General features: G+C 45.1%; 1 protein-coding gene across 2 annotated transcripts; it reads right to left on the minus strand.

Annotated features, from left to right (window-relative positions):
- Positions 1-782: 782 nt before the first annotated feature.
- Positions 783-15,540, minus strand: MARVELD3 (MARVEL domain containing 3). Of its 2 annotated transcripts, none has more exons than XM_019979847.2 (3): positions 15,071-15,540; positions 12,034-12,161; positions 783-2,411 (listed from the first exon to the last, which is right to left on the minus strand). In XM_019979847.2, exons 1-3 carry the CDS (start codon positions 15,454-15,456, stop codon positions 1,774-1,776), a joined length of 1,152 nt encoding a protein of 383 aa, XP_019835406.2. In that variant the 5' UTR covers positions 15,457-15,540; the 3' UTR covers positions 783-1,773. The 2 variants fall into 2 exon arrangements, with proteins under 2 accessions (XP_019835406.2, XP_019835408.2); XM_019979849.2 differs by lacking the exon at positions 783-2,411 and adding an exon at positions 3,132-6,928.
- Positions 15,541-27,385: the final 11,845 nt, after the last annotated feature.

Genomic DNA, 27,385 nt, shown 5'->3' on the forward strand with positions numbered 1-27,385 from the left:
CCCAAGCCCCTGACCCAGACATGGCAAAGATCTACTCAGGACATAGTTGAGGGGATAAATCCTAGGTGAGAATAGTGTGTGTTCGGAAGTTCTGGTGGGGGGTGGGGGGTGCTTGGGGTAGGAAATGGGTTGTTTGATTTTTGCTGCTGTTAAACCTGTCTTACCACTCAGTGAAAACTGCCAGGGACTCCAGCCATTGCCTTGGGCTAAGGTGGTGGAGCGGAAGCTTCATTCTGTGGCATAGGTGTTTGTATTTTAAGGTCACAATGTGGACTTCTAGTTGATTGTTTTCCTCCAAGCTTTACTTTTTGTAAAAGTATAATCTAGATTTTTTCCCCCCCGTTTCTGTACGAGGTTTAGTTTTGATCCTTCGCCTGGGATAGGTTTTATAAGAATTAAGAGTAGGACGGATTTAAGAGGTGAGAGGAAAGATGGTATATTCCAGGGAGAAGAGCTAGCAAACATGCAGGAGTAAAAATGTCCAACCATGTCAGAGGAGATGATGTTGACAGTTGTTTTCATGGTCATTTTGGCATATGTTGAAACAGGCTTATGTTGGCTGATTTCGAACTGTATAGACAGTCTGAGATTTATGTCAAACTTTCTGTTTTTAGAAATATACTAAAAATTCGGTTTGAATTTATTTAATCTCATGAAAATAAGTTATGAAAAAAGATGGCAACTAGAAAAAAAACTACATAATGACATTTCTAGTTGCATCCCACACGAACTGAATATCTGAGACTAGTTGTAAAGTATAAGAACAGCTATAAAACTTGAGATTAAAATTATCAAAAGAACTTTATTTTTGAGATTCTGTGTTAATGAATTGTTACATTATGGAAACAATTCAGGATCATGAAGAATTGATAATTAACCTTTGAAGGCCTAATCTGTAGGGCAGTGGAAGGGATGCAGAAATAAAGATGCCTCCAATATACCTGTATATTCCAGGAAAATCATCTGCTTTATCTTTGCATTCAGCTGTATAACATGTTTTAAGAAGTTTATGAATTATTTCTCACTGTTTGGAGGCCTCATATTTCAGGAAATGATAAAATCTTCCAGGAAAGTGAATTCCAATCAAATAACTTTAGAAAGAAACTAACCTGGAAAGGTAGCAAAAACCATCTTCTCTGAGCCCTAACACAGGAATCCTGAGGAGGACCATGCATGCTAAAAGCACTTGCCTTCAGGTATCAGGGATCCAGCCCCCCATCTCTAATAGAGGAAGGCTTCTGGGGGTCATGGCACACTATCTTATCTAGGGGGCAGGAGATTTTTCTTCTAGGGAGAGAGTCAGAATGGAATTACTCGTTTGAAATCTAACCACACAAAGGCTTTAAAATCACTCCCCTGGGATCATATACAGGGGGAAATGGCATGTTTTTCTTAATGACTTTAGTTCAGACAGGCAAGATACTTCTACTGCCTGCTACTGCCTGACGTGTTATTTTCATCTTTCAGAATTCCTCTGGCTAATATTTAAGCTATTATTATTACCTTACCATTTGGCAAGAAAGCCAAACCATAAGCATATATGCAGACTTCCTAATGTTTCTCTTTGTAGTAAAGGTAGAAGTATTTTTTGCACGCTCTCAGCCAACAAAGTCATGGATAGAAAAATGGGACGATCATCTAGCTTTGTATTGGTTCCAGAGGGAGCATGTATGAAATCAAATACGTGAAAACCACATCCGTGTAAAGTGTGATTTTAATGGACCCATCTTTTTGAGAGAAACAAGATGGGTTGACTTTAGGTTCCAGTGGATCTCAGAGTACTCCAGACCACACGTATTCTGGTGCATCATTGTAATTTCTCTGCTGTTCCTGGCTGTCCTTGTACTGCTTCTGTTCTCGGTAGCTCCTCAGGGCCAGCACCACGCTGGCGCCATACATCACCACCAGAAGACAAGCAAAGGTGGCAGCCGCTCCATCAGTGCCTGCCAGCTGGCAGTTCATCCAGGTGAGACCCTTGCGGGCATAGACCCTCTCTCTTGTCCTGCAAGTGTCTGTGGCATTGATCTGCAAGGCTGCGTGGAGGTAAATGCTGATGCCCACGCAGTAGCCCACTGCCGCCAGGAGGCTGAAGGCAGCCTCCAGGAGGAGCCACTTCCCCGGCAGTTTGTGTAGACTTTTGGCTCCTTGGAGTAAAACACCCAAGGTGAGGACACCGAGCCCCAGAGAAACAGCCACGCCGCCGTATATCAGGGGTGCCCGGAGGATTGTGTACTGCTGGTCCAGCTGCCGAACCTGCTCCAGCTCGGTGCCCTCAAATGGCGAGTAATAGTTGTTCCCAAAGCCGCCGCCGCTGGCAAAGCTGGCGCTGAATCCGGCCAGGACAAAGTAGGAGGCCACGATACACATGAGAACCATCCCATTCAGTATCACCTCCACTATCTGTATCACACCTAGGAGGAGAGAGATGGGGGATTTAGCGCTGATCACTCACCCAGGAAAACTCCCTAGGTCAGACAAGAGAAATAACATCGGTGAGCTGATTGTGAGGACACAGATTCAACATTAACATCCTTGGTTTTGGGGGGTTTTTTGTTTCATCTTGGGGGGGGGTGGGTGCTTTCTTTTTGGCTACACCATGTGGCATGTAGAACTTTCCTGACTAGAGATCAAATCCATGCCTCCTACAGTGGAAGCACAGAGTCTTAACCACTGGACCTCCAGGGAAGTCCCCGTTTTTTATTTTGTTTTAGCACTTGTGTTTGAAAAATCAAAATGCCACTGTGGAAAAAGTTTTGGCAAACTACACATACACTTAACCATGTGACTTTGCAACCTGTACCCCTGAGCATTCATCCTAAAGAAATGAAAACCTAGGTCTACACAAAAACATGTACATGGATGTCAGAGCAAACCCAAATGCCCTCCAATGGGCGAACAGTTAAACAAGCTGGTACAGCCCTCCCAAAGGGAAACTCTACTCAGCGGTGAAAAGGAATGAGCAGTTGATACTCAGAACAGCTCGGATGGATCTCAAGGGATTCATAATGAGTGGAAAAAAGAAAAAGCCATACTCTAAAGGTTACATACTGTAGATTCCATTTACATAACAGTCTCAAAATGAGAACAGATTCATGGTTGTCGGAGGATGGGGATGAGTGGGGGTGGGGGACGGGAGGGGTGGGACTGTGAGTTGGGGAGCCAGAGAGACGCCTGATGATGGGGTAGTTCTGCAACTGACTGTGGTGGTGCTCACACGAATCTGCACGTGCGATAAAACCTCAGAGACCTACACTCACACAGATTCGAGCGCATATAAAACTGGTCAAATCCTAAACAAAAGCTCTGAAGATTAGCAGTTTCCTGGTTGTGATACTGTACTACAGTCACCATTGGGATAAACCGAGTTCATGCCATGCAGTGCAGTACTGTGCTGTATTAGCAGTGTTCCGTGAATGTATAATTATTTCAAATTTTAAGGTTTTAAAATAATAGAAGTGACATAAAAGGTTGTAAACTGAAAAAAAAATTCACCCATGTCACTGTCCACCGTTTTCTACCCCCAACCACTTTCAGTGTTTTCTAATACAACTTTCCAGCATTCCTTTATGCAATAAAAATATTCAAGTCTGAATTTCATCCCCCCACCTTCCCCTGCGAGTGTCATTGGGACACCACACACACTGCTCTGCATCGTGCTTTTTTCACTCATTCCTACAGATGTTTTCAGATCAGCTCCGACAGGGTCCCCATGCCCTGTGACGTGGCCTCCAACCCCACCTGTGGGTGGACCAATCTACTCAACCAGGATCCTATTGCTGGATACCTAGCCTGTTCACCTGGGGGGTTCTTCCAAGTTTAAGGAACCCACAAATGCCACGAGGCAGGAGACACCAGCAGGTGAATGGAGATAAACGTTGTCTTGTCCAGAGTCACCTTTCACTTCTCCTTGAAGGGGACCTCAGCCTCTCGTGAGGTATATTCCTGGGAGAAGGTCTCCTGTGGTTCCCTCAGGTGTCAGGGATGAAAACAAAGAGGAGGCATAAGAACTTAGAGTGGGAGTGCAGGCTCACTTCCCCGCTCTTTGCTGCCTTGTGACTGTGCCCCTCATTGGCTCTAAGCCTCAGATACTTCATCTGACAAATAAATGAAGGTAATGCCTTCTTTTGTCTGTCTTATCCCACAGGGCTGGGGTGAGGCTCAGATGAAAGCAAGTATGTGAAAATACCTGGAAAATCGTAAAATGTTATGCAAGTGGACGGTGATGCTACCTAGTAACATTTATAAAATGAAAGAGGATTAGTAAGAGTAATTTAGGAAATGGGACAAGCTTATGAAAAGCATGAATTCCAGAAATCAGAAAAACCCTCTAATACACAAAGGGGTACCACAGTGTTTATAAACTGAGCAGCTAAACACCAGTGTGTCTACAGTACTTAGGCAACAGCTACTGGGCTTGCTGATTCTATCTCCTGCTGGGCCCACACAAATTCCAAGGAGGTCCACAGGACAGAAGTAGCAATAATTAAGGACTCTGAGAGCTGAGAAGCTACATTCCTCTAATTTAAATCTGAAAATAACATCAGGCCAGAACTGCATACTCCTACCCCAGGCACCAAAAACTACTGGCTTCTCTCTCCCTACAGCGAACTGACCCAGAGATCATTCTAATTCATGGAGAGTAGCTATCTCCCCTAACCATACCTTTCTCTGCCTTGGTTTTCCTTCTGCATGCAATTAATCTCTCACCCTCTGAAGGGAAGCAGGAATGCTGTGTTAATACAAGATGTGGGCAGCCTGAACCTCTCCTTCTGGGACAGAGAAGTCATAATACACAGAGCACATATCTGCCAGCCTGGAATGGACTATATCTGGATCTTGTCAATCACTCCATTGACTACAACAAGCAAGAGGAATAACGGTCTGTTGCCGGGTCCAATGATGAAGAAATATGGCCACTGGGTATTACTCAGAGCACTGGCCTACCTGGCTTTGCTGAAAACAATGAACAGGTTCAAGTATCTCCAAGCATGCGGTTAGTGCAGAAAGATTCAGACATCAGGAGAAAAGAAAAGGGTGGCCTACTAGGAGCCTGGTGGGCTACAGTCCATGGAGTAGCCATGAATTGGACAGGATTTAGTAATTAAACCACAACCACCACTAGAGCCAGCAGTTAGGGATAAGCTGTAGAGGGAAATGAAACCTGAAACAAATAGATTTTTGTTGTAAAATAGCATCTTTTTTGGGTGAGGCTGCTTTTGTGGCTAATCAAATTAAAACTCTTCTCCAAAAGCAAATACTGTTAATACTTTCTTATATATTCTTCAAGAAGCTTTCTAATCATATACAAGCAAATATATGTATTTCCTTTTGTAAATCCAAATGGAACTCACCTTTTAAATGTGCCAAGTAAGGAAATAATATTATAAATGTAAAGAGAACCATCACCTCCAAATCAAAATTTTTTCTTTGGATTTTTATTGGTGTCACATAAAGCAAAGAACATATTCACTTGTACCAAGAATATATTATAATGGGCTATAAGTCCTAATTTAACATGCAGTAAGAACCCATGAGGTTGTCTGGCCAAAAGTAGCATTCTTCTGCTGGGAAAGATTTTACATTCTTTGATTCTGGATGGATCCTAAATTCTGGTTGTCGAGTTGAATCTGTTGTACAATGGTACATTTACAAGAGGTACAAAAAACGTATTGAGCTTTCAAGGCCATTGTAAGGGGGCTTGTTAGAAAACCTCTTTTGCAACCCAGTAAAATAATCTGATTCCTCTTTCTTCAGCCCACGTCTCCTCCAACTTAAATCTCACAGAAGTGGTCTCCCCAGTATCCCCACCCGCCCTCACCCAGAGCATTAAGGAAGTGAAGAACCTAGAGTTCAGTGAGGAAAAAGTTTGAGGCTAATCTGCTTGAGACAGCTGTGTTTAGAGGACTTAAGGCTGAAATGTTTTTTCATGTCTATGTGGCTTTTCATGCACATTGAGGATAAGGTTCTTCAAGTACCCTTGGTTATCTGCCTTTATTCAATCAAGAGTGCATTTTGCCACAGCACATGCCTTTTCCTTGTGGCTCCTAGGCTCTGGTTTTGGTGTGTTTTTATTGTTTTATTTTCATCTTTGTTTTTTAAAGTCATTTTGGTCAGTCCCTCACCAACAGAGAGCTCCAGAACCAGGGTTTATTACATCAGGTGGTACTGTTTCAAGTACCCTGGAATTCGGCCCAGCAAACCAAAGCTGGACTGTTTACCTCCTGAGGGCTGGCAAGTTCTACAACAAAGCATTCCACGGAAGACGGTAGTTCAGAGTAACTTCCATCACCCAAGTTTGGCAGAATGTTTTAAAAAGCCTAAAACGCCAACATTTCTGCAGGCTTCTCCTTCAGCTTTCTGACCTTTTGGTAACCCCTGATGGCCAGCGCGGCCCCCACTGCAAAGACCCCAATGCCCAGGGCAGCAAAGATTCCAGCACCAATGTCTCCCCCATGGAAACTGCAACTGAAGCCACTGTATCCTTTGCTCTGGTACAGCGCCTCCCTCTCCTTGCACACGGGAGAGGCGTAGGCAGCTGAGAGGTTGTGGAAATAGAAGTACAAGGCCGGGATGTATGCCCCGGCAATAAGCATGTGCAGCACACCTTCAATCACCAGCAATGGGGGGCAGTGCCACGGCACCCGCAGAACGCCCAGGATGAGGAGGAGGCAGCAGAAGGCCATGAAGGCTCCGCTGCAGGCCATCGCCACAGTGACCGTGGGCAGCTTTAGCTGGTAGAACTGAATGTCCAACTGCTGCGCTTTCTCCCCGTCAGCACCACTGAAACCACTGTAAGCCCCTCCATACTGGTAGTAGTAAATTCCCCCCAGGCTGGTGATGCCCGTGAAGCCCCCCGTGGAACTGTAAGACACAGAGCTGCAGGCCAGGATCAGCAAGTTCAGGAGAACCTCCAGCATTTGGCAGCAGGCTGCAAAAGAAGGGCGTGTTACCATTTTGAGAGATGCTGTTTTACACTTGAAGACTTCCACCTCAAGGCTTATCTTCCCCGTGGCAGCTCATGCCAGAGCCAGCTCCTTCTTCTGCCCCTTGGAAGGCCTAAGCAGCCAAAGCTGCAGGATTAGCACTAGATGGTAGCAGGGAGCCGTGGCCTCCAGAAATTATGTCAGAGGTACTTTGGACTGAAAAGGGTAACCCTAAAAACAGCAAAGCAGCCGGTCCAAGTGGCTGCAGGACGATGAGGGGAGAAGTCAGGCCAGGAAGCAGGAAGAAAGGTGTTGTTTATGGAAGGCAAGAAGATTCTCTGCCGTAGCCCTGCCCTGCCACAAAGGCTGAAAAAATAGTTATGTCCTCTTTAGATGTTTTGTGGCCATCTTCAACTTGCTTCCCTTGTGGCTCAGCTGGTGAAGAATCCACCTGCAATGCAGGAGACCCCAGTTTGATTCCTGGGTCAGGAAGATCTGCTGGAGAAGGGATAGGCTACCCATTCCAGTATTCCTGGGCTTCCCTTGTGGCTCAGGTGGTAAAGAATCCACCTGCAATGTGGGGGACCTGGGTTTGATCCCTGGGTTGGGAAGGTCCCCTGGAGAAGGCAAAGGCTACCCACTCCAGTATTCTGGCCTGGAGAATTCCATGGACTGTATAGTCCATGGAGTTGCAAAGAGTCAGACACAACTGAGAGACTTTCTTTCAGTTTGGAAGAGGAAACTTCTCCACATTTGAAAAAGATTATAACATAGTGCTTAAAAATTATAATTAAGTCAGAAAAAAGCATGGAAGTTATCCATCAAAATATTAATCGCGGTTCACAAGTACCAGAGATAGGAAAGATTAAGTTAATTAATTACTGAAATATAATTAAATAGTAAAACATAACTTAATGTTCTTAGACTTTAATTCAAGAAGTAGTAGCTCAGATGGTAAAGAATCTGCCTGCAATTCAGGAGACCTGGCTTTGATCCCTGAGTTGGGAAGATGCCCTGGAGGAGGGCATGGCAACCCACTCCAGTATTCTTGCCTGGAGAATCCCATGGACAGAGGAGCCTGGTGGGCTACAGTCCATGGCATCGCAAAGAGCCAGACATGACTGAGCCACTAGCACTTTCACTTTCAAAGAGCAAATCTGGGCTGTGATACTTTCCCAGAGCTGGATTTTTTCAGGATCCTTGGCTGGACAATCAAAGAGCTCCAGCTTTTCTACCAAACCTGGCTGCTTTCCTTAAAGTCAGTTTTATTGTGATATACCTTATATACAACAAAATGACCCACATTAAGCCCACAGCTTGATAGAGTCTGACAAATGTGTATGCCATGTAATCATAATCAAGATATAGACTGTTTTCATCCTTCCAGAAAGTTCCCTAAAACCCTTTGGGGTCAATACCTCGCCCTCCTCCTCAGGCCACCACTGATCTGCTCTCTGCCATTAGAAACTAGGTTTGTCTTTCTCGAATTTCATGCAAATGGAATCATACAGTTATGTGCTCTTTTGTGTATGGCTTCTTTTTCTCTTCATAATACAAAGCTGGGAGTTGTATGTGCTGGCATGGTTCTATGGGTCAGATGACTATAGGATCAGGCTGTTGCATCTCCCTGGCTTTTTCAGAACCAGATTTTGGGCCTGGGTCCAGTTGGTCTAGGGTTTCCCTGGTGGCTCAGTGGTAAAGAATCTGCCTGCCAGTGCAGGAGACATGAGTTTGATCCCTGGAAGTTGGGAAGAGCTCCTGGAGAAGGATGTGGCAACCCACTCGAATATTCTTGCCTGGAAAATCCCATGGACAGAGGAGCCTGCTGGTCTATAGTCCATGGGGTCCCAAAGAGTCAGCTGAACAGCAAACACCAGGTGGTCTAAGCATGACGGTGTGCTACACTTGCACATTCGCTAAGTGAAACCAAGCACTCTCAAGTATTATGTTTACACTCTGCCATTCCCCCTCCAAAATGCAAATGACATTACTGTTTAAGTAACACACAAGGATGGTAAAAAAAAAAGAAAGAAAGAAAATCTAGATGAAACAGAAATATAAAAATGATCTAAAGTCCAATCAATAAAACTGGAGAAGCCACTGTTACCATTTTTTTCTTTTGGACTTCCCTGCCACATGTGCATAATTTTTGCTGTTTATTTGTTTTTAAGTAAGAATAGGGTTCTCTTCTCTCTACTATTATATAACCCATTTTTTCACTTAATATAGTGTGAACAGTTTTTCTACCATAGCAAATATAAATATATTATTAAAGGATTATAGGATGCCATGATTAATTTAAATAATTGCGATGTAAAGGATATTTAGGCTTTTCGCAGTGTGTTGCTATATGGGAGCAGATATATGCTATGTATTTCCTAATAGAGTTTGGAGAGGCTCCACAAACTCATTCCTGTTGTAGCTTTAAATAGAACCAGAAAACAATGACCAGGGATAGGGGAGATGTCTGGTAATATGTTTTTAAAAATAAAAGCCCAGAGCCTCTCTAGGCCTTACTTGCCCCTTAAAGGATCTGGCTCACTGAGTCAGCACCTCTCTCTTAAGCAGCAGTTATGCACTTCAGGTCATTCATTCCTCTGATTCTGGCTGAATATTTCAGATCTGTTAATGAGTTAACACTCTTTGAGTTAGCCATGGTTTGAAATCTTGACATAGGCTCAGTCCCATAAGCACTGGGTAAGGATATTGAGAATGCAAGGGTAATGGGGTACTGAGAAAGCAAGTTGAGGAGCAAAATCTCCACAACTGTCCCCCTGAACCTTTTCAGCATGGTCACAAGTCAATTCCATAGGCAGTAAGAAGCCATCTCAGAACTAAACCTCTAGGCTCTGAATGACAGACACCACCACTGACTATAGAGATTATAACATTTGGAGAGAGAAATTAAATTTTAAAGGATGGTTTGCAAGTAAGGCTGCAAGCTGAATGCAAACATTACATTTAAAAACACACACACCCACTTTCCTTGTTATACTGGCCTAATTTCCCTCTTATGATATTTTCCATTATGATTTAAGCAACAGAGGTCTAAAGGAAGAGGAAAGGGACAAAAAGGGAAAGGAGAAGCTGCCCCAAATGCAAATCGGAGGGAGCCAAGAGGAGAGCAGGTGATGTATCTCCTTCCCAGGGAACCTGTAACTCCTCATCATCCCTCCAAATAATAAACCCATAGCACAACCTATACACACAGGATTCCTAGTGATCTGATATGCACATGTAATATTTGTACTTGCTTATTATCTGATCTTTATCCTCAGCCTTTAAAGATTTTGGTAGCTGAGGAGTCTTGCCCCAAACCGTGAATTCAGGGCTTATCTCTTTTTGTCAGTGTTCCACTGAACTTCCTAAGGGTGACTCAGCCCAAACTGCAGGGTCTCCCTAAGAAGTCAGAGCCACAGCTGCCTCCCCTCTTTGCCCGTTTGCCGGGGGAGGAGGACGTGATTTCACCGATAAGGAAAAGAAGTCACAGAAGATCTAAGACAAGGCTGAAATTCTTCAGGGGACCTTTACTCAGGTGTGCCTTTCCTGCTGAGACAAGTTCCTGGTGTTCAATGACTGCTGCTCTCAAAACAATACAATGTTGTGTGTATATACGGGTCTCTGTGTGTCCAGAGATCTTTATAAGCTCTCATTTGTTAGCTTCTGACTGCTGAGCCATCCTTTCACTATCTTGACTCAGAAACCCAACCTCTAGGCCCAAAGCCAAATAACCAGAAGCAATCAAAGCTAAATCAGGGGCCTCAAGCTCGGCCCTCTCCTCTCTCTTGGTAAATCAATCACCAAAGAAGAATACCTCTAGAAAGAAACCTGTTAAACAGCCTCTGGCTTGTTCCTACTATTTATATCATCAAGTAAAGAAGGTCAAGCACATAAACCATATCAGGCCTTAGCGTTAGGCTCTAAGTTTCAATTCCAGCTCTTCCACTTCACAGCTGTGTGACTTTGTATAACTTACTGTACCTCTCTGAGCCTCAGGAGTTGTTGAGAGAATTAAAAGCAATGGGGTGTGCCAACATATGTAAACTAGAGTAAGGATTCTTGTACCCAGATTACCTAGAGCTCTTCAATAAGAGTTCTACGTAATCCTATAACAGTGTATCTCACTGTAATCATTCCAAGGGACACTTTCAGGTGTAAGTTTCATGATTTCTCCCCCTCAGGCTGAGACGTTTTCCCCTCTTAATCATAGGCAGCTGAGGTAAATTTCTCACCAAATCATGTGAGCCATAAGGACTCACCTTGACAAACCTGATTTTCTTCATTGTTGGCAAGGCCAAGCCTGGTGCTAGGATGCGAACTCTGGAAAACCACATTTGGAGCTGACACATGATATTATTTAAAATCACAGTTCTTCAAACTGTGGATTCTAAGAAGTATGTTTTTTTTTTAAATATTTTATTTTACCTTTATTTATTTGGCTGTGCCGGGTCTTAGTTGTGGCACGCAGGATCTTCAGTCTTGATTGCAGCATGCAAACCCTTAGTTGCAGCATATGGGATCTAGTTCCCTGACCAGGGTTCGAACCCAGGTCCTTTGTACTGGGAGTGGAAGTCTTAGCCAGTGGACCACCAGGGAAGTCCCTTAAGTGTGTTTTTTGGTTTATTAATAACACAGAACAGGATAGAAGTTGGTTCATGATGTGTGTGTATTTCTTACTGTGGGTTTCAGTCAACAACATTTAAAAGCCATGATGGCATGTTTGGGCATCAGATCTCCTGTCCTGTGGCATGAGCTCAACCTGTCTGCCATCTCCAGGTCATCTTCCCTCTCTAGTTCTGACCACCTTGCCTGATGAGCCCCACTCTGACAGCTGGCATCTCAGAGCTGGCTCTGCCTGGAGGTCCATCTGCAGCCTGAACATTGCAGGCATGGCTGCCTCATCACCCCTAGGCATGTCCAAGAAGAAACATGGGAAACCTGGCCACCTGTTTTTTGTTTTTTTAAAACATGTGATCCTCATGCGGGTATGAAAACAAAAATGCTAGGAAACCAAAAGGGAGGTCTGCTTGAATTTTTGCCCCACCAGCTTGGACCCCTTCCAGGACCACCACCAAAGGTAAGTAAATGGTCTGCCTTCAAAATGGCTCACCTCTCCCGGTGCACAGGTATCTGCACTTGTGGCATTCCAGGAGCCCTTCAGCCTCTGACTGGTAATATACCACTTCCTGTAGTCCAGGCCGGGGGTTCGAGAGTGCGTATCTCCCTGAAGTGGGTTCACTATAACCAAACACATACATGGCCATTAGCAGGCTTCAAATTCAATAGTTTGTTCAGTATTAGAACTCTGGACACCTCATGCTGGGCCCAGAGGTTAAAGAATGCACAGAACAGAAAATCTGCCACAGTTTTCATACTCCAGAGAATTTTCTGGCTTAGTGGTTCCAAAGGGTGTTCAAACACTTGGCCCAATTCTGCTAAGTACATCACTTATCCCAGTAATTCTGAGCCCCACCTCTCATGCTGGCTTGTTGGCCTGCTGGGGAAACGGGGAGGGTGGCTATTGAACAGGTAGCTGGGAACCACTTGGGGGAGCTTTTCAGTTCATTGAGGATGGGCTCTCTTCAATACTAGTTTGCATTCAAAAGACTGATGTCCAGGCTGGGATTCTCTTCCTTCCCTTGTTACTTTGAAAAGAGGTGAATCAGCAGTAATTCTCTAGGTTCTGGTGGTATAGACAACTTTGTACATCATAGCTCTCCCTCTTCTTCTGACAGCCCTGGCATATTCTATTCTGCCCCTTCTCCTCATCCCCTACTCCCAACCTTCCCCATCACTTTATCCAGCACATCTTGGGCTTTTGTCCAAGATTCTGTGGTGAATGGTGGGGGCTGCATTCTACTACCTGGGCTCCAGGGATTCTTATAGAACACAGATCTCATCATGTACCTTTTGGGTTCAAATCCATAAAGTCCAAACTTTAAGCACAGTGCCGGAGGGCCCTTGTTCATCACTCTCCACTCACAATCTCACTTTTACAGACCCAGCCATAGTGAACTGCCCCTCTCCCTGCCCTAAAAGATGATCTGCATTCCCATGCCTCTAGATCACCGTGTCACCGTGAGAGACAGCCTGGAGTTCCTTCTCCAGAACTCAGCTTTGAGTCTGTCTCCTCCGGCAAACATTCCAGAGTCCAGTCAGGGCTCCAGCTCAGTTCTCTCTGAATCGGTTTCTCCTGGAGCAGCACATTTCACATGTGCTGCAAATTGGGCTATTTACTTGTCAGTGTCCTGTGGACATCCTGAGTAGACCTCTGTAGTTCCTGGCCCTGCCTCCCATCCATTAAATACATGCTTGTTATGTGGAACAGAGTCAAATAAATGGCTTTTGATTTTAAACCACCAACTATCTGTGAACAAAAGCAGCAAAAGTATTCCCTTCACTAGCTTTGGGGCTAGTAGGGGTAGTGGTGGTTGTGGTGGTCAGGGAGCCCAGGACACCATTTTAAAAGGAAATTAAAAAAAGAAGTTGTGGCTTCTCCTAGGTCTGCTGCTGCTGCTGCTGCTGCTAAGTTGCGTCAGTCGTGTCTGACTCTGTGTGACCCCACGGACGGCAGCCCACTAGGCTCCACTGTCCCTGGGATTCTCCAGGCAAGAACACTGGAGTAGGTTGCCATTTCCTTCTCCAATGCATGACAGTGAAAAGTGAAAGTGAAGTCGCTCAGTCCTGTCCGATTCTTAGTGACCCCATGGACTGCAGCCCACCAGGCTCCTCAGCCCATGGGATTTTCCAGGCAAGAGCACTGGAGTGGGGTGCCATTGCCTTCTCCGTCTCCTAGGTCAGGCAGTTGCAGCGCAGTTTGGCTTTAGGTAGGGAAACAATGACCAGTGCCTGTGACTGTAACAGGGCACATCCTTTGTTACACCTTGGCTAATTAGTTCTAGATAATTTAACATAAACTCAGGATAGTAGCTTTCCCGCTTTGTGGACACAACTGGGAGAGAGACTGGGCTAAAGCCTCCAAGTCCCATAGCAGACAGGAGCCTGGACTCCTCCTAGGGATGAGGGCAAAAAACAGTAGGTAATCATCACTCTAGTACCTGCCTGTCTCCTGGCATCTAATCTGGGCTTTCAGTAATATTTGTGGAGTTAGAACATGCAATGGGAAAAGGACCACTTCCCTAGAGAAAGAGTGGGGCCTGGGAATACTGCCTTTCCTTCCTTCCTTCCATCCTAACCCTCTCTCCCAGCTTACCAAGTCTTCTAAAACATCATGATGCTGTCACTCCACAGGCCTTGTGGGAACTCTGTTCTAAAGATAGGGATGGCAAAATTTGTTCATTCAGGAAGGTGAGGTCTGAAACAATCATGGGATTTGAATGAAGCTGCCCAGAAGGACCTCACTGACAAAGATGTGGGAAATCTCTGCTCTTCTGTGCAGAGTTTTAATTCATTCAGTTCTTTGGCTAAAAGTCTAGCTTCTCCCAGCTGTCTGGTTTTGAAATGCGTATAGCCCTGGAAAGGGTTACACATTAAGGTATTAACTTTTCACTGGACTGACTTTATTAGGCCTGGACCTCCAGGGAACGGGGAGGCCTGGTTTTGGAAAACAGGACAAGGGTCTGAAGCCTCAAGGGGGCAGTCCTGTGACTGTGTGTGTGCGTGGTGGGGGGTGGGGGTTGTATCAGGGAGGAGCCTCAGATTAACCCCACCCACTTAATCTCCTTCCTACTCCTTCCCCTTCTGGTCCTGCAGTCCTTTCTTCTTTACCTTCTTTACCGGCCCTTCCACTTTCAACGGGGAGTGGGGCGGCGGGGAGTGGAAAAGGGTAGTGGGTCTCTGCTTTGTTAACCGGGTTCAGGTCAAGAAGTGTGTGTGCGGGGGAGGGGAGAGGGTGTGGTGGTGGGCACTGTCAAGTCTTCCTTCCCTCCTTGCTGCTAAGTCGCTTCAGTCATGTCTGACTCTGTGCGAGCCCATAGACGGCAGCCCACGAGGCTCCCCAGTCCCTGGGATTCTCCAGGCAAGAACACTGGAGTGGGTTGCCATTTCCTCACCTCTAAAAGCTCAAACGGGAAGAATGGCACTTTCTCTAAACCCGCTTCCTAGGACAAGTAGTCGGGACCGCAGGCGGGCCTCAGACCCAGGCTTCCTCAGGGCCGAGATCCAGGGCCCCCGCAGCCCCACCTCACCTTTCGGGTCCTCGGCGTCCGAGGCCCTCCTTCCGCAGGGGCGGTGGCTCCGGGGTTTCCAACGTCGCGGGCCAGGGGGGCGGGGCCGCGTCCCAGGTCGGCCGCCGGGGTCCGTCCCGCGTCCGACTCTGGCGGGAGTTTTCCCAAACTCTTTGTTCGCCGCCGCGATGGTCCCCGGCCCTGGGCCTGTCCTGGCGAGGTTGCCGGTTCCTCTCCCTGTCCCGGTCCCCGTCCCTCCGCCCGCCCCCGTTTCTCTCCCTGTGCCGGTCCCCGGATCTGTCCCGCTGTCTCTCGGGGTGGCGGTCTGGTTCCGGGCGGGGATGCCGGTCTGGGTCGCGCTCTCTCGGCCGGGCCCGGGACTCGCGAGTCCCCGACGTCTGTTCCATGGCTTGGTTGCGCGTCCCCGCCCCGGAGCGACCCGAGGGCAACAATCCACAAGTTTCGACGGCAGGTGGCCAAGCTTGGGGGCGGGAAGCTCACCTGCGCGCACGCGCACTAATCCTGCTGCGGCCCGGGAGAGCATTCACCTGATGACCCGCGCCGGAAAGGGGAGCAGGTAAGAGCGGCCCGGGGTCTGGGCGCGCGTGAGCCCGGATTGGGTGCGAGCCTAGAGCGCGGTGCAGCTTTACACAGTGAGGACGCGACTACTGCCCGCCCGTCGTGCCTCGTCAACCGTGAGGTATCTGCGCCGTGACCCCTCAAGACGGCGGCCAGGGGGACTGTGCCCTCAACTTAGCACCTTGGGTTTGCTTTCCCAGACTGTTTCCATCTGTTTTCTCCCTCAGCCACTCAGCTAGCCAGCGGTTGTCCTCTTCCTCCCTCTCCTGCTGTCCTTACAACTGCGTTCTAGGGGACTTGAGGCCAATGCATCCGTTTATAAGAGTGCAGTACTCTTGCCTGAAAAATCCCATGGACAGAGGAGCCTGGTGGGCTGCAGTCTATGGGGTCACTAAGAGTCGGACACGACTGAGCGACTTCACCTTCACTTTTCACTTTCAGGCATTGGAGAAGGAAATGGCAACCCACTCCAGTGTTCTTGTCTGCAGAATCCCAGGGTCGGGGGAGCCTGGTGGGCTGCCGTCTATGGGGTCGCACAGAGTCAGACAAGACTGAAGCGACTTAGCAGCAGCAGCAGGACTTATAAAGCTTTTTTTTAATGATTACCCACACAGAATTGACAGCTTTTTTGGTCAAATCAGGATATTTTAAAACATAAAATTGCTGTCTGTTAATGAATTATTTCAACAAATATGTGTGAGCGTCTAGCTTAGTGGGCTTGAGAGATCCAGCGGTGAACTCTCCTAGGGCACTTCCACTCTACTGTGTAAGGAGAAGGAGAACAGGCAATCAAAAGACGAGACAAACTTTGACGGAGCAGGTTTCTTTATCTAGATCTGGGAAGGGGACACTTGAGTTCTGGAAGAGAAGGAGGCAGCCTTGGGAACAGCTGAGAGAACGTTCCAGAAAGAGAAAAAGCCTGCGTTATGCAGAGGGCTGGACAAGAAGGTCACTGTGAGGCTAGTGAGGTGGGGATGAGATGAGGCTGAGAAATGGAGCAGGAGCTGGTAGAGGATCTTCATGGTGAAGAGTCATTTTCAAAGAGCAGCGGGGAAACTTTGACATGTTTTGAGCCAGGAGAGTGACTTCTGATTTGCTCTGACTTACCTGTTAAAAAAAAAAAAAAGATTGCTCGGACTTCTGTGAGGAAGATGGACTCCGTGGGCCCAAGAACAGTGTCAAGAGATGAGTTAGGAAGCTACTGAAGCATTCCAGGTAAGGAGTGATGGTGGCTGAGTTGATGGTGACAAGTAGACAGATGTAGGTTGCAGTTTGGAGGAAGAACTTAAAAGATGAGTGGATGGAGGAATCATTTACTGAGTTGGGAAGACAGGAGAGAAACAGGGTTGAAGAAAATTGGAGGGTTCCATTTTGGACATGTTGAAACCACAGGACTCCACTCAGGACTTAATGAAGCTCAGATTCTTTATGTCTCAAGTCAGAGGGAATTAATTCAGCGAGCGAGAGGCAAAGTGATAGGTAAGAAGTAGATTTATTAATATAGAATGCTTATGAAGGATACAGGTGAGCAGGCAAGAGGGCGCTGCTTCAGGAAATAAGTGGGCTACATTTTTATAATCAAAGGAAAAGTAGGGAAGAAGAGAAGACTACCTTCTTCCTCTTCCTTTGTAAAGATGTTGCGGGAAAATAGGACACTAGAGGATGATCAGTTCCCAGGTGAGTTCCTGGGATGGGCCACCAAATAGTAGTCCTTTAATTGCTTAATTAAACGTTAATTAAGGATATAAAGAGTAATAGAATGAGGATAGCTCAGTGAGGAAATTCAGTGGAGAAAAGAGGCTGAATAATTCAGCCAGAAGGTAAGAGAAAGAACGACATGGTGAGACCAAGTTTCGGTGAACAAGGCCCGCACTTTATTTTCCAAAGTAGTTTTTATACCTTAAGTTATGCATAGAGGATAATGGGGGAAGGGGTAGAGTCATGCAGGAAGCCAGGCTTTCTTCCTGCAAACTTATCATATGCAAAAGTTTAGGTGATTTGCATCATCTTCTGGCCCGGAGGCCTTTTTCTCTAAAGGTGATTATTCTAAAGTCAGGTGCCAGCCTCCAAAAAGCATTAGATAAAGTTGCATTCCTACAGAGCAAAGGTGTGGTGGGCTATAACAAGAAAAAGAATTAACTCACGGGTCCCAGGTTACAAACATTAAAGCTACTACTTACACCAATTATATTAATCAATACATTGCCAGGGACACAGCAGATAAGGGATATGGAAACTTAGCAGCAAACATTGGCCCAACAAGTGAAAATCCCTTCACCAATACAATTTCTAATCAATCTTTTAACTGCTCAAAGGAATCTGTATTTAGACAGTTTAGAACATCTCATGCCTCTCAGTTTGGAGGCTCTGAGCAATCACATGTGGCTGGAAAAACCTATTCAGGCAGGCTAGAGGACTTCCAAGGGAGTTTGTAGGTTGAAACACTGTCACACCCAGGAATTATTAACTGGAGCTGTAAGCTAACTGTTTTTTCAGAGAGAGGTAGTGGGGAACAGCCCCCCGTAAAGTCAGAGGTGTAGGTGAAGGCACAAAGCAGAAAGTAGGCAGACTCTGGTTGTGGGGGTAGATTGCTCGAGAATTTCCAGGGAGACTCCTGAGGCTTGATCTTGCCTTTGCGTATGCCAAGCCTCCTTCCTCATGACCTTTGCCAGGGGCGGAGCTCGCTCCCTGCATCTCCCCCTTTTTTATTTCTTAAAACAGCCAGATGCAGCTCAGTCACGAGCTTTTGAATGTTCTACCGAAGAATCCTGACAATACAAGGAAGAATGATTATGAGAAGCAAAATTAGAACTAAAGATATTAGACAGAATGTTTTTTCCAGAAGTAAAGTTAGAGAAGGTGTGAAATAAGTCATTAGCTGCTCCAGCGGTGGTAAAATCCAGTCGACAGTGTTCCAGGGTCTGTATTTGATTATGAAATTTCCCTAAGTCCAGGCCAATGTCAGAGCTGTTGCAAACACCTGAGATTATGTTTTTTGATTTTTTCCCATTCATAATCTGTCTCGTTTACCTTTAAAGATGTCACGCATATCCACCGGTAATCAGCGTGGCAAGACAGAGCCATTTTCACTTTTAAAGCCCAGTCAGTAACTGGGTCCCAGTAACTGGGTCCCAGTAACTCAGTCCCAATATGCATTATTGCCACTTCTAAGGCGTCTACTCTCATCTCCAATTTTCTATCTATAACTTCCTGTGTTGCTAGACTTAAAGAGACATTTTTAGACATAGCATCAACATATTGGGCAGTATGCACTTGTTGAGTCAATGATATTGCTGCCACAGTAACAAAAGTAATTGCTGCTATTAAAGCTGATATTCCTAAAATAAGTACCCACAAATCGTCGCGATCACATTAAATCTTGTAGTTGTTGTAACACAGCAAGACTAAGTTATATGAATAAGTGGTTACATCATAAGATAAGGTGGACATTGTAACACTACCAAAGAGCAAACATTATATTGAGGGTTTAAACAAAATGAGAGCATGCATTGTTCACAAGTCACTACATTGGGTCCACCAGTGAAAGTCACATGTACATTAAGTTTTCCAGAATTGTTGGTAAAGAGAAAAAACGTAAGGAGAGGGTAGACAAGCCAAAACAGAATAAAGTAGAATTATTTTCTGGTTGGAGTTCGCGCTGCAGCAGCCCTATAGGTCGTGCCAGGATCTCGATGTTTATCTTGCCTCCCCTTCCGGCGGGTTCCTCTTTTGTGATCCAAGCAATGGGGGAACTGGATGTCTGGGGGTCTGCAACATGGCGAATCAACCTGTCTTGGATCTAAATTGGAGAATCTGCATCCTGTGGAAAAATGCAAGCACATCCGCCACCGCTAGTTAATAATGGGTCAGGACCCTTCCATTGTCCGGAGAGGAGGTCCTTCCATTTAACTAATGGTTTTGCATTCAATTGCTCCAGGCACCAATGACGAAGCATTGCAGTAGTTCCAGCCAGATCAGTATTTAGAATATTTATTACGAAAAGAGCAAATATTTATTATGAAAAGAGCATGTTGCAAGATTTGATGGGGACAGCTATACTTAAACTCCCCTTCTCCGCCCCTGGCAATATCCTTTGTTTCATTTGTTTTCGTTTTATTTCGTATCATTACCTTAATAAGCTAATTGTTATTTTGCCACATTTATTCTACAATTTTATATATAGCTATAAAATCTTTTTTATGAAACATATAAGTTACAGACACATGAGTGTCCCCACTAAATACTTGCTTATACTCAACTTGAGTTTACTGGTCATTTCCTTATGATTAACTTCTAGTTTAACATTTTGGCAGGAATATTAAAATAGGTGATGCTATATCGTTCTTGCTATGTTCTATCAGGAGGCACAAGATGTCAGTTTGTCCCACGATTGGTGATGTTAAATTTGATCACTCAGATAAGGTAGTATCCATCAGATTCTTCATTTTAAAGGAAGCACCCTCCATTTGTATTTAATAGCTTTGAGACTTTATATTCCTTCTTAACCTTTCTTGCCTGAATGAATTATTATAATGGTGGTTGCAAACTTGTGTTTTAATTCTATCAATCCTTCTATATTTATTGATTTATTGGCATTTTCCAATAATGCAGAACTTTCCCTTCACCTACTGTGATCAACCTGCAGAAGTAGTTTCTATACCTCACCCCAAATTTAGTTCTCATGTCAAGACTGATGATGCCAAAAATGCAGCAGGTGGGTGTATTTGTTGCTTACATAATGAGGCTTTCTGGTGAGAGCAGAACAGATTCCCAAGTAGATTTGAGAATGACTTGAGAAAGCAGGAAGGGGTGACTGGCCTTGGGGTTTTATTGTGATTAGGGAATAGATCTGGGTGAAGATTCTTGTGTGTTCACATCAAGAACCTGCCTGATGTGGACTTCTGCCAGTGCCAAGGACTTACCTAAGCTTTCTTATCAGCTTTCTCAGTTGTGGGGCAGAAGGGGCAGGGGACTGGTGGGACTTGAAAAATGCCAGTAGTCAGAGTCAAAAGTGGTGTCAGACTATTAACTTGATAGACTTATTTCTCCCTGACAATGTGTCATAATGTATTAAGTTTTTGATACTTAACATTGCCCAAATTTGGCTAGTGGGGATCCTTTCACACTGTCTCCAGTGTGCTTTTGACATCAGGAGAAATATGCTGATATGCTCATGGGTCTTTGTGGTTTCATCTTGTGCCTCTTTGCCTGATTTTTCCCTTTCCTGAAGCACTCACTTCTCTTTCTCTCTCTCTCTCTTTTTTTTTTTTTTGATTTCACTTCTCTTGATGTTCCCTCATTTGGAGAATGCTCACTCCTGAGCCTCGCATCCCCATAGGAATGTTCTGTTAAGATCCACAGAATATCCTCTGTTCCTTCGAAGCTTGTCAGAGTTAGATCATAAGATGGGCTGAATGGGCCAGTGACCCAACGTAACAGTATTTTAAACATGATAGAAAGTAATTTTTCTCTTGGAAAAATCTGAGCCTATTTGGTGGCTCTGCTCTGTGAAGTTCTTGGAAGTCTAGGCTCCTTCTATGCCGTTTTGTCACCCTTCCAGATGCTGCCTTCTTCTACAAGCTCCAAAATGTCAACCAGGGACATTTCAGCCCATGGGAAGGAAAGAAAATTAGGGATTAGTAAGGGCTCTTCTCATTGCTTTAAGAGTGAGACCCAGAAGTTGGAGACATCACTTTCTGTTTGCGTCTTGTTGGCCAAAAGATAATCACATGACTGTAGCTAACTGCAAAGGAAGCTGGGAAGTGTAGCTATGTACCCAGCTAAAAATTGGGGCATAAAACCATGAGTGAGGGAAGAATGGAAAACAGGAATTTCATCTGTCGGTCTCAGAATTTGAAATTATACACTTGTTTCTGTTGTCTGTTCTTCTCTCTAGTCTGTCAGCTGCCTGGGACGCCTTTGCCATTATGCATGGCACACAGTTGGTGCTCAATAAGTAGTTGTTAAATATTTATTTACTTATTTATTTGGCTGCACCGGGTGGCACACGAAATCTTTAGTTTCAGCATGTGGGATCTAATTTCCTGGCCAAGGGTCAAACCTGGGCCTCCTGCATTGGGAACTCGGAGCTTTAGCCACTGGACCACAAGGGAAGTCCCAGTATTCGATGAATTTGTCTACTCAGGAAGATGACAGAGACCTTATATTTTCCATGGCATCTTGAATTAGGTGTAAGATGGCATAAAGTGCATTAAAAGTAAAACAATCCTAATGTATATAATTTTTCTTAAATCCATCAACAACACAGGTAAGGAAGAAATAAGTAAATAAGTAAGGTATTTGAGAGTTAAAAATATGATGCTCATTATTTAATTTAAAATTTATGTCCTTTTATCTTAGTTTTTGTGGAAGACTTGGAACCAATGCCCTGACCTCACTTTTGTCTTAAAAATGTAACATACTTTGGTCACTCCACTATTATTTCAGGAGTGCTTGGTTAGACATTATGCATATGGCAGAAGGTTTAAAGGGAGGGACCCTTTTCTGAGGAAACCCTCTTGAGTTTTCACCTAAAGCAAAGAGCACGGTAGCAGATGGCTGAAGAGTAGGGAGAAGGAAAATACTTGCCATTAGGGTATTAGAGATGATATTCCAAAAGAGGTAAAATTACAAGTCTTATTCAGATATAAAGTGGACACATGCTAAAGATTTTATTTAACTCAATAATCACCGAGGGAATCAGCCAGTGTTACAGCAGGTTCAGGAGAAAATCTGAAGAACAGACTCATTATAGATCGGGAATAAGGAAATCAATGTACAAAGGAGGAAAAACTTACCTCTTCCAGAGAGGGAGAGGAAAATCAATTGAGCCTCCATCAGACAGGATAGAATTTGTATGTCTACAGACAAGAATTTTCTTTTCATCACTATCAGTTACCCACAATACACAGAGTTCTAAAAAATAGCTTAGTTTTCTAGTGAAGCAGAAATGGAAAGGCATTGCCTTTGCTTGAACTGGAAAAGTGGAATGCTGGAGGGTCTTAGAGATCTGGGGGTTTGGGAAAATGTAGAATATGGAGAAGTAGTAAAACACCAGTGGTTCTAAGGCTTGAGATGGAGCTTGTGTGTAAGTAATTTTCAGTTGTTCCATGGGGCAACCCATTGGCAAACCAATCTGTTAATACAAATTAGCGTTCAATTCTCCATCCTAAAAAAGTTTAACTTAAGAATAATCCAAATAGTTACCTAATTTTTTTCTTAAAAAATAAACATTTGTGTTGGTTTTCGGTAAATTTTGTGGTGTTTGGTGGCAGAGAGTTTGCTTGCTCAGTTCTAACTCAGAGGTTTCATTCGGCTCCTCATCAGGGAGATTGCCTTTATGTGTGAGGATCAGGAGACATCTGTGTATATTCTCCGCGTGATCTTATGGCCTCCTCTCCCCCTTGTAAAAGATCCTGTGTGTGTCAGAACCCAGGCTCAAGCTCAGGTGGCAGAGGGGACTTGGAAACTGGTTAAGCCTGCAGTGAGGGCAGATCTGGCCAGCAGGGGGCAGCAGAGGCCCAGGCTAGGGCTGCCCACATTTACTATACACCTTCTCGTGGGCCCTGGTGGCTCAGAAGGTAAAGCGTCTGCCTACAATGTGGGAGACCTGGGCTCGATCCCTGGGTCGGGAAGATTCCCCGGAGAAGGAAATGGCAACCCACTCCAGTACTCTTGCCTAGAAAATCCCATGGACGGAGGAGCCTGGTGCAGGCTACTGTCCATGGGGTCACAAAGAGTCGGACACAACTGAGCGACTTCACTTTTCTTTCTCTCCTGGGCCTGGGTGACTGTACTCTCATCACAGGTGGATAGAAAGGATGCAGTTCAGTTTAGTCCAGTACTTCCTGAACTTTGCCTATTACATAAGTGACCTCTGGAGGTTACTTAGTCTCTCTGTGACCGAGTGTCCTCATATGCGCAACAGGAATAATGATACCGTTTCATAGGATTAAATAAAGCAAATATGTGTACAGCAACTTGACTGGAGTGAAGTTAATATATAGCTGGCATATATTAACACTATACAAATACTGGCTGTTATTACTGTCATTGTTATTGTTTATAAGTCACTGTGGACTCCTAAGTGAGCAAGACAGTTACAGAGCTCACAGCTTAATGAGAGAGGAAGTGAGGTAAACATTATGGGTTTGTTTATTTATTTATTTTTGACTGGGCCAGTCTGCATGCAGGATCCTTGTTCGCTGACCAGAGATGGAATCTGTGCTCCTGCCCTGGGAACACGGAATCCTAACCACTGGACTATTATGGAAGTCCCCATGTTGTGTTTGACTACGAAAGAAGAGATGTGTATGAGGTGTGTTGAGGGAGTATGAGGCAGAAGTAACACAAAAACAGCTTTTCAGAGGGAGTGCCTGAAGAATAAATAAGATTGAGGGGCTTGGGGGAGCCAAGGCAGGGGACAGCCTTCTAAGAGGGCACGAAATGGAAAGCAGGCAGATCTGGGGAGCTTGAAGTTTAAATCCTTCCATTTGGACCACACCATTAGGAGTGAGAGAGGAAGCAAAGGGAAAAGAGACAGAAGAGACAGGCAGGAGCCAGACTGAGAGAAACCTTGAAAGTCAGCCATAAGTTCTTGAATTTAACTGCTATGGGTCTGTGGTTTCTGAGCAAGTGCACAAAACCCCTCCTGCACTGAAGGGAAAGAAATGAGAACTTGTACTTAATTTGTAAATGCTATTTCTTTGGGAATTTTTCTTCTATACTTAATTCATTATACATAAATATAAGCAATATATTTTTACAGTGGTGGTGGTTGTTTCAGTTGCTAAGTCATGTCCAACTCTTTTGTGACCCTGTGGACCCTAGCCTGCCAGGCTCCTCTGTCCAGGCGATAATACAGGAGTGGGTTGCCATTTCCTTCACCAGGGGATCTTCGTGACCCAGGTATTGAACCTGTGTCTCCTGCATTGGCAGGCAGATTTTCTCCTACTGAGACACCAGGGTAGGCTACATGGATATAATTTACAGTGGTACATGGATATAATTTATAAATAAATATTTGTGTATTGGCATGCATGCTAGGTTTGTGACCACAAGTCGTGCAGAACCCACAGATGGCTTTTTATGAGGAAGTATCTAGTCAAATTTGCTATAGAAATAACCTTTTAGGAGGTTTGGGGAGGAGAGCTGGTTCAAGCCGAGACATTGTGGATGGAAAGAAAGTTGATTTAGGCAATGTTAAGGGTATTCCCCCGGACAAGGCAATGGCAACCCACTCCAGTACTCTTGCCTGGAAAATCCCATGGATGGAGGGGCCTGGTAGTCTGCAGTCCATGGGGTCGCTAGGAGTCGGACACAACTGAGCGACTTCACTTTCACTTTTCACTTTCATGCATTGGAGAAGGAAATGGCAACCCACTCCAGTGTTCTTGCCTGCAGAATCCCAGGGATGGGGAGCCTGGTGGGCTGCCGTCTATGGGGCTGAAGTGACTTAGCAGCAGCAGCAGCAGCAGCAGCAGCAGCAAGGGGATTCCCTGGTAGCTCAGCTGGTAAAGAATTTGCCTGCAGTGCAGGAGAACCCAGTTCAATTCCTGGGTCAGGAATATCCCCTGGAGAAGGGATAGGCTACCCACTCCAGTTTTCTTGGGCTTCCCTGGTGGCTCAGATGGTAAAGAATCTGTCTGCAATGTGGGAGACCTGGGTTCTGTCCCTGGGTTGGGAAGATCCCCTGGAGAAGGGAATGACTAACCACTCCAGTATTCTTGCCTGGAGAATTCCATGGACAGAGGAGCCTGGTGGGCTGCAGTCTATGGGATCACAAAGAGTGGGACATGACTGAGCAACTAACACTGTTGGAAGGAAGTATATAGTAAATGAGAAAGAGCAACCAATCAGTAAGTGCCAAGTGACCAAGAGCATGGTCACTCAATGAAAGATAAATACCTAAAACAGTGTCCGGTGCTCAATGAATGTCAGATATTGGTAGCTATAAATATTTTTTATTACAGAAAGCTAAGTGAATTCAAGATTGGAAAGTGTCTATTGTATTTGGACAGTGTTAGTGAGTTTGGCTGGGCTTCCCTGGTGGCTCAGTGGTAAAGAGTATGTCTGCTATGCAGGAGACGCAAGTTCCATCCCTGGGTCAGGAAGAACCCGTGAGGAAGAAAATGGTAACCCACTGCAGTCTTCTTGCCTGGAGAATCACTTGGACAGAAGAGCCTGGCAGGCTACAGTCCATGGGGTCACAACGAGTCTTACATGACTTAGTGACTGCTGCTGCTGCTAAGTCACTTCAGTCGTGTCCGACTCCGTGCGACCCCATAGACGGCAGCCCACCAGGCTCCCCCGTCCCTGGGATTCTCCAGGCAGGAACACTGGAGTGAGTTGCCATTTCCTTCTCCAATGCATGAAAGTGAAAAGTGAAAGTGAAGACGCTCAGTTGTGTCTGACCCTTAGCGACCGCATGGACTGCAGCCTACCAGGCTCCTCCGTCCATGGGATTTTCCAGGCAAGAGTACCGGAGTGGGTTGCCATTGCCTTCTCCGACTTAGTGAATAAACAACAACAATGAGTTTGGCTAGATCATGAGAGGGTTGCTAAGGAGGAACCAGATTGCATTCTCAGGTGAGAAGAGTAGGAGACAACACCACAGCCAGAAGGAAGGGGAGCTATTTTCTAGAAAGGAGAGACTTAATCATACCTATGGACTAAAGAGAAAGGGGATCAATAAAGGCATGAAAAACAGAAACGATGTCTCTTGTCTAGAACTTCAGGACCTGTTCTCCTAGAAGCACCTTCCCACTTCCCCCCTCACCAGAGAAATTCCTTCTCTTGTCAAAAATACTCATCTTTAAAAAAAATTTTTTTTTTTTTTTAGTTTTTAAAGTATGCATTTATTTGTCGGTGCTGGGTCTTAGCTGTGGCACATGCAATCATCAGTCTTCGTTGGCTTGCAGGCTCTTTAACTGCAACACGTAGGATCTAGTTGCCTGACCAGGGTTTGAACCTGGGCTCCTGCATTGGGAGCATGGAGTCTTAGCCAGTGGACCACCAGGGCAGTCACTTAAGTGTGTTTTTTTGGTTTTTGTTTGTTTTCAGTGACACAGAATAAAAGTTATCAGTGCACTTGGACCATCAGGGAAGTCCTGAGAATCAATAGCTTTGGGCAGGCCTGTTAAACAATGTTCCACGTGATGTTGAAGACATACAATTATTTTTTCTTTACTTCCAAGTGTTAAATCATTTTTCTATACCTCATCCACAAATACCCATGTCTCTAGAGGAAAGAAGAGTTGTCAAGGGCAAGCCTGGTCCTTTTGAACCTAGGGGGACTCCTCTTGATGTAAGCTGTCTACTTGCATAATTAAGATTTATCTCTCCCATATATCCACCATTTCCTAAGGTTGCAAAGGCTGTAATTCCAGGCAGGTTAGAGTTTGAGCCCCAAATGTGGGCCCACCCAGATAATTGAGACTAGTTTCCTTATTTTAAGATCCTTAATTAAATCTGCAAAGTCACTTTTGCCATGTATTGCTGACATATTCACAGGATCCAGGGAGTAGGATGTAGACGTTTTTGGGGTGGGACATTATTCTGTTTACCACACTATGGGTCAGAAATTCAGCAATGACTGGGCTGGATGGCCCATGGGTCCCCCATGAGGTTGTAGCTGAGTCTATAGTTAGCCAGATTTTAATCCATCTGTTCCAAAGGTTGATTACTCACAGGGTGGCAAGTTGATGCTGCTGTGGCCAGGAGGCATCAATTCATCCCTAAGTGAGGCTCTCCACCAGA

Source organism: Bos indicus, chromosome 18 (assembly GCF_029378745.1).
Source record: "Bos indicus isolate NIAB-ARS_2022 breed Sahiwal x Tharparkar chromosome 18, NIAB-ARS_B.indTharparkar_mat_pri_1.0, whole genome shotgun sequence".
Taxonomy (NCBI): Eukaryota; Metazoa; Chordata; class Mammalia; order Artiodactyla; family Bovidae; genus Bos; species Bos indicus.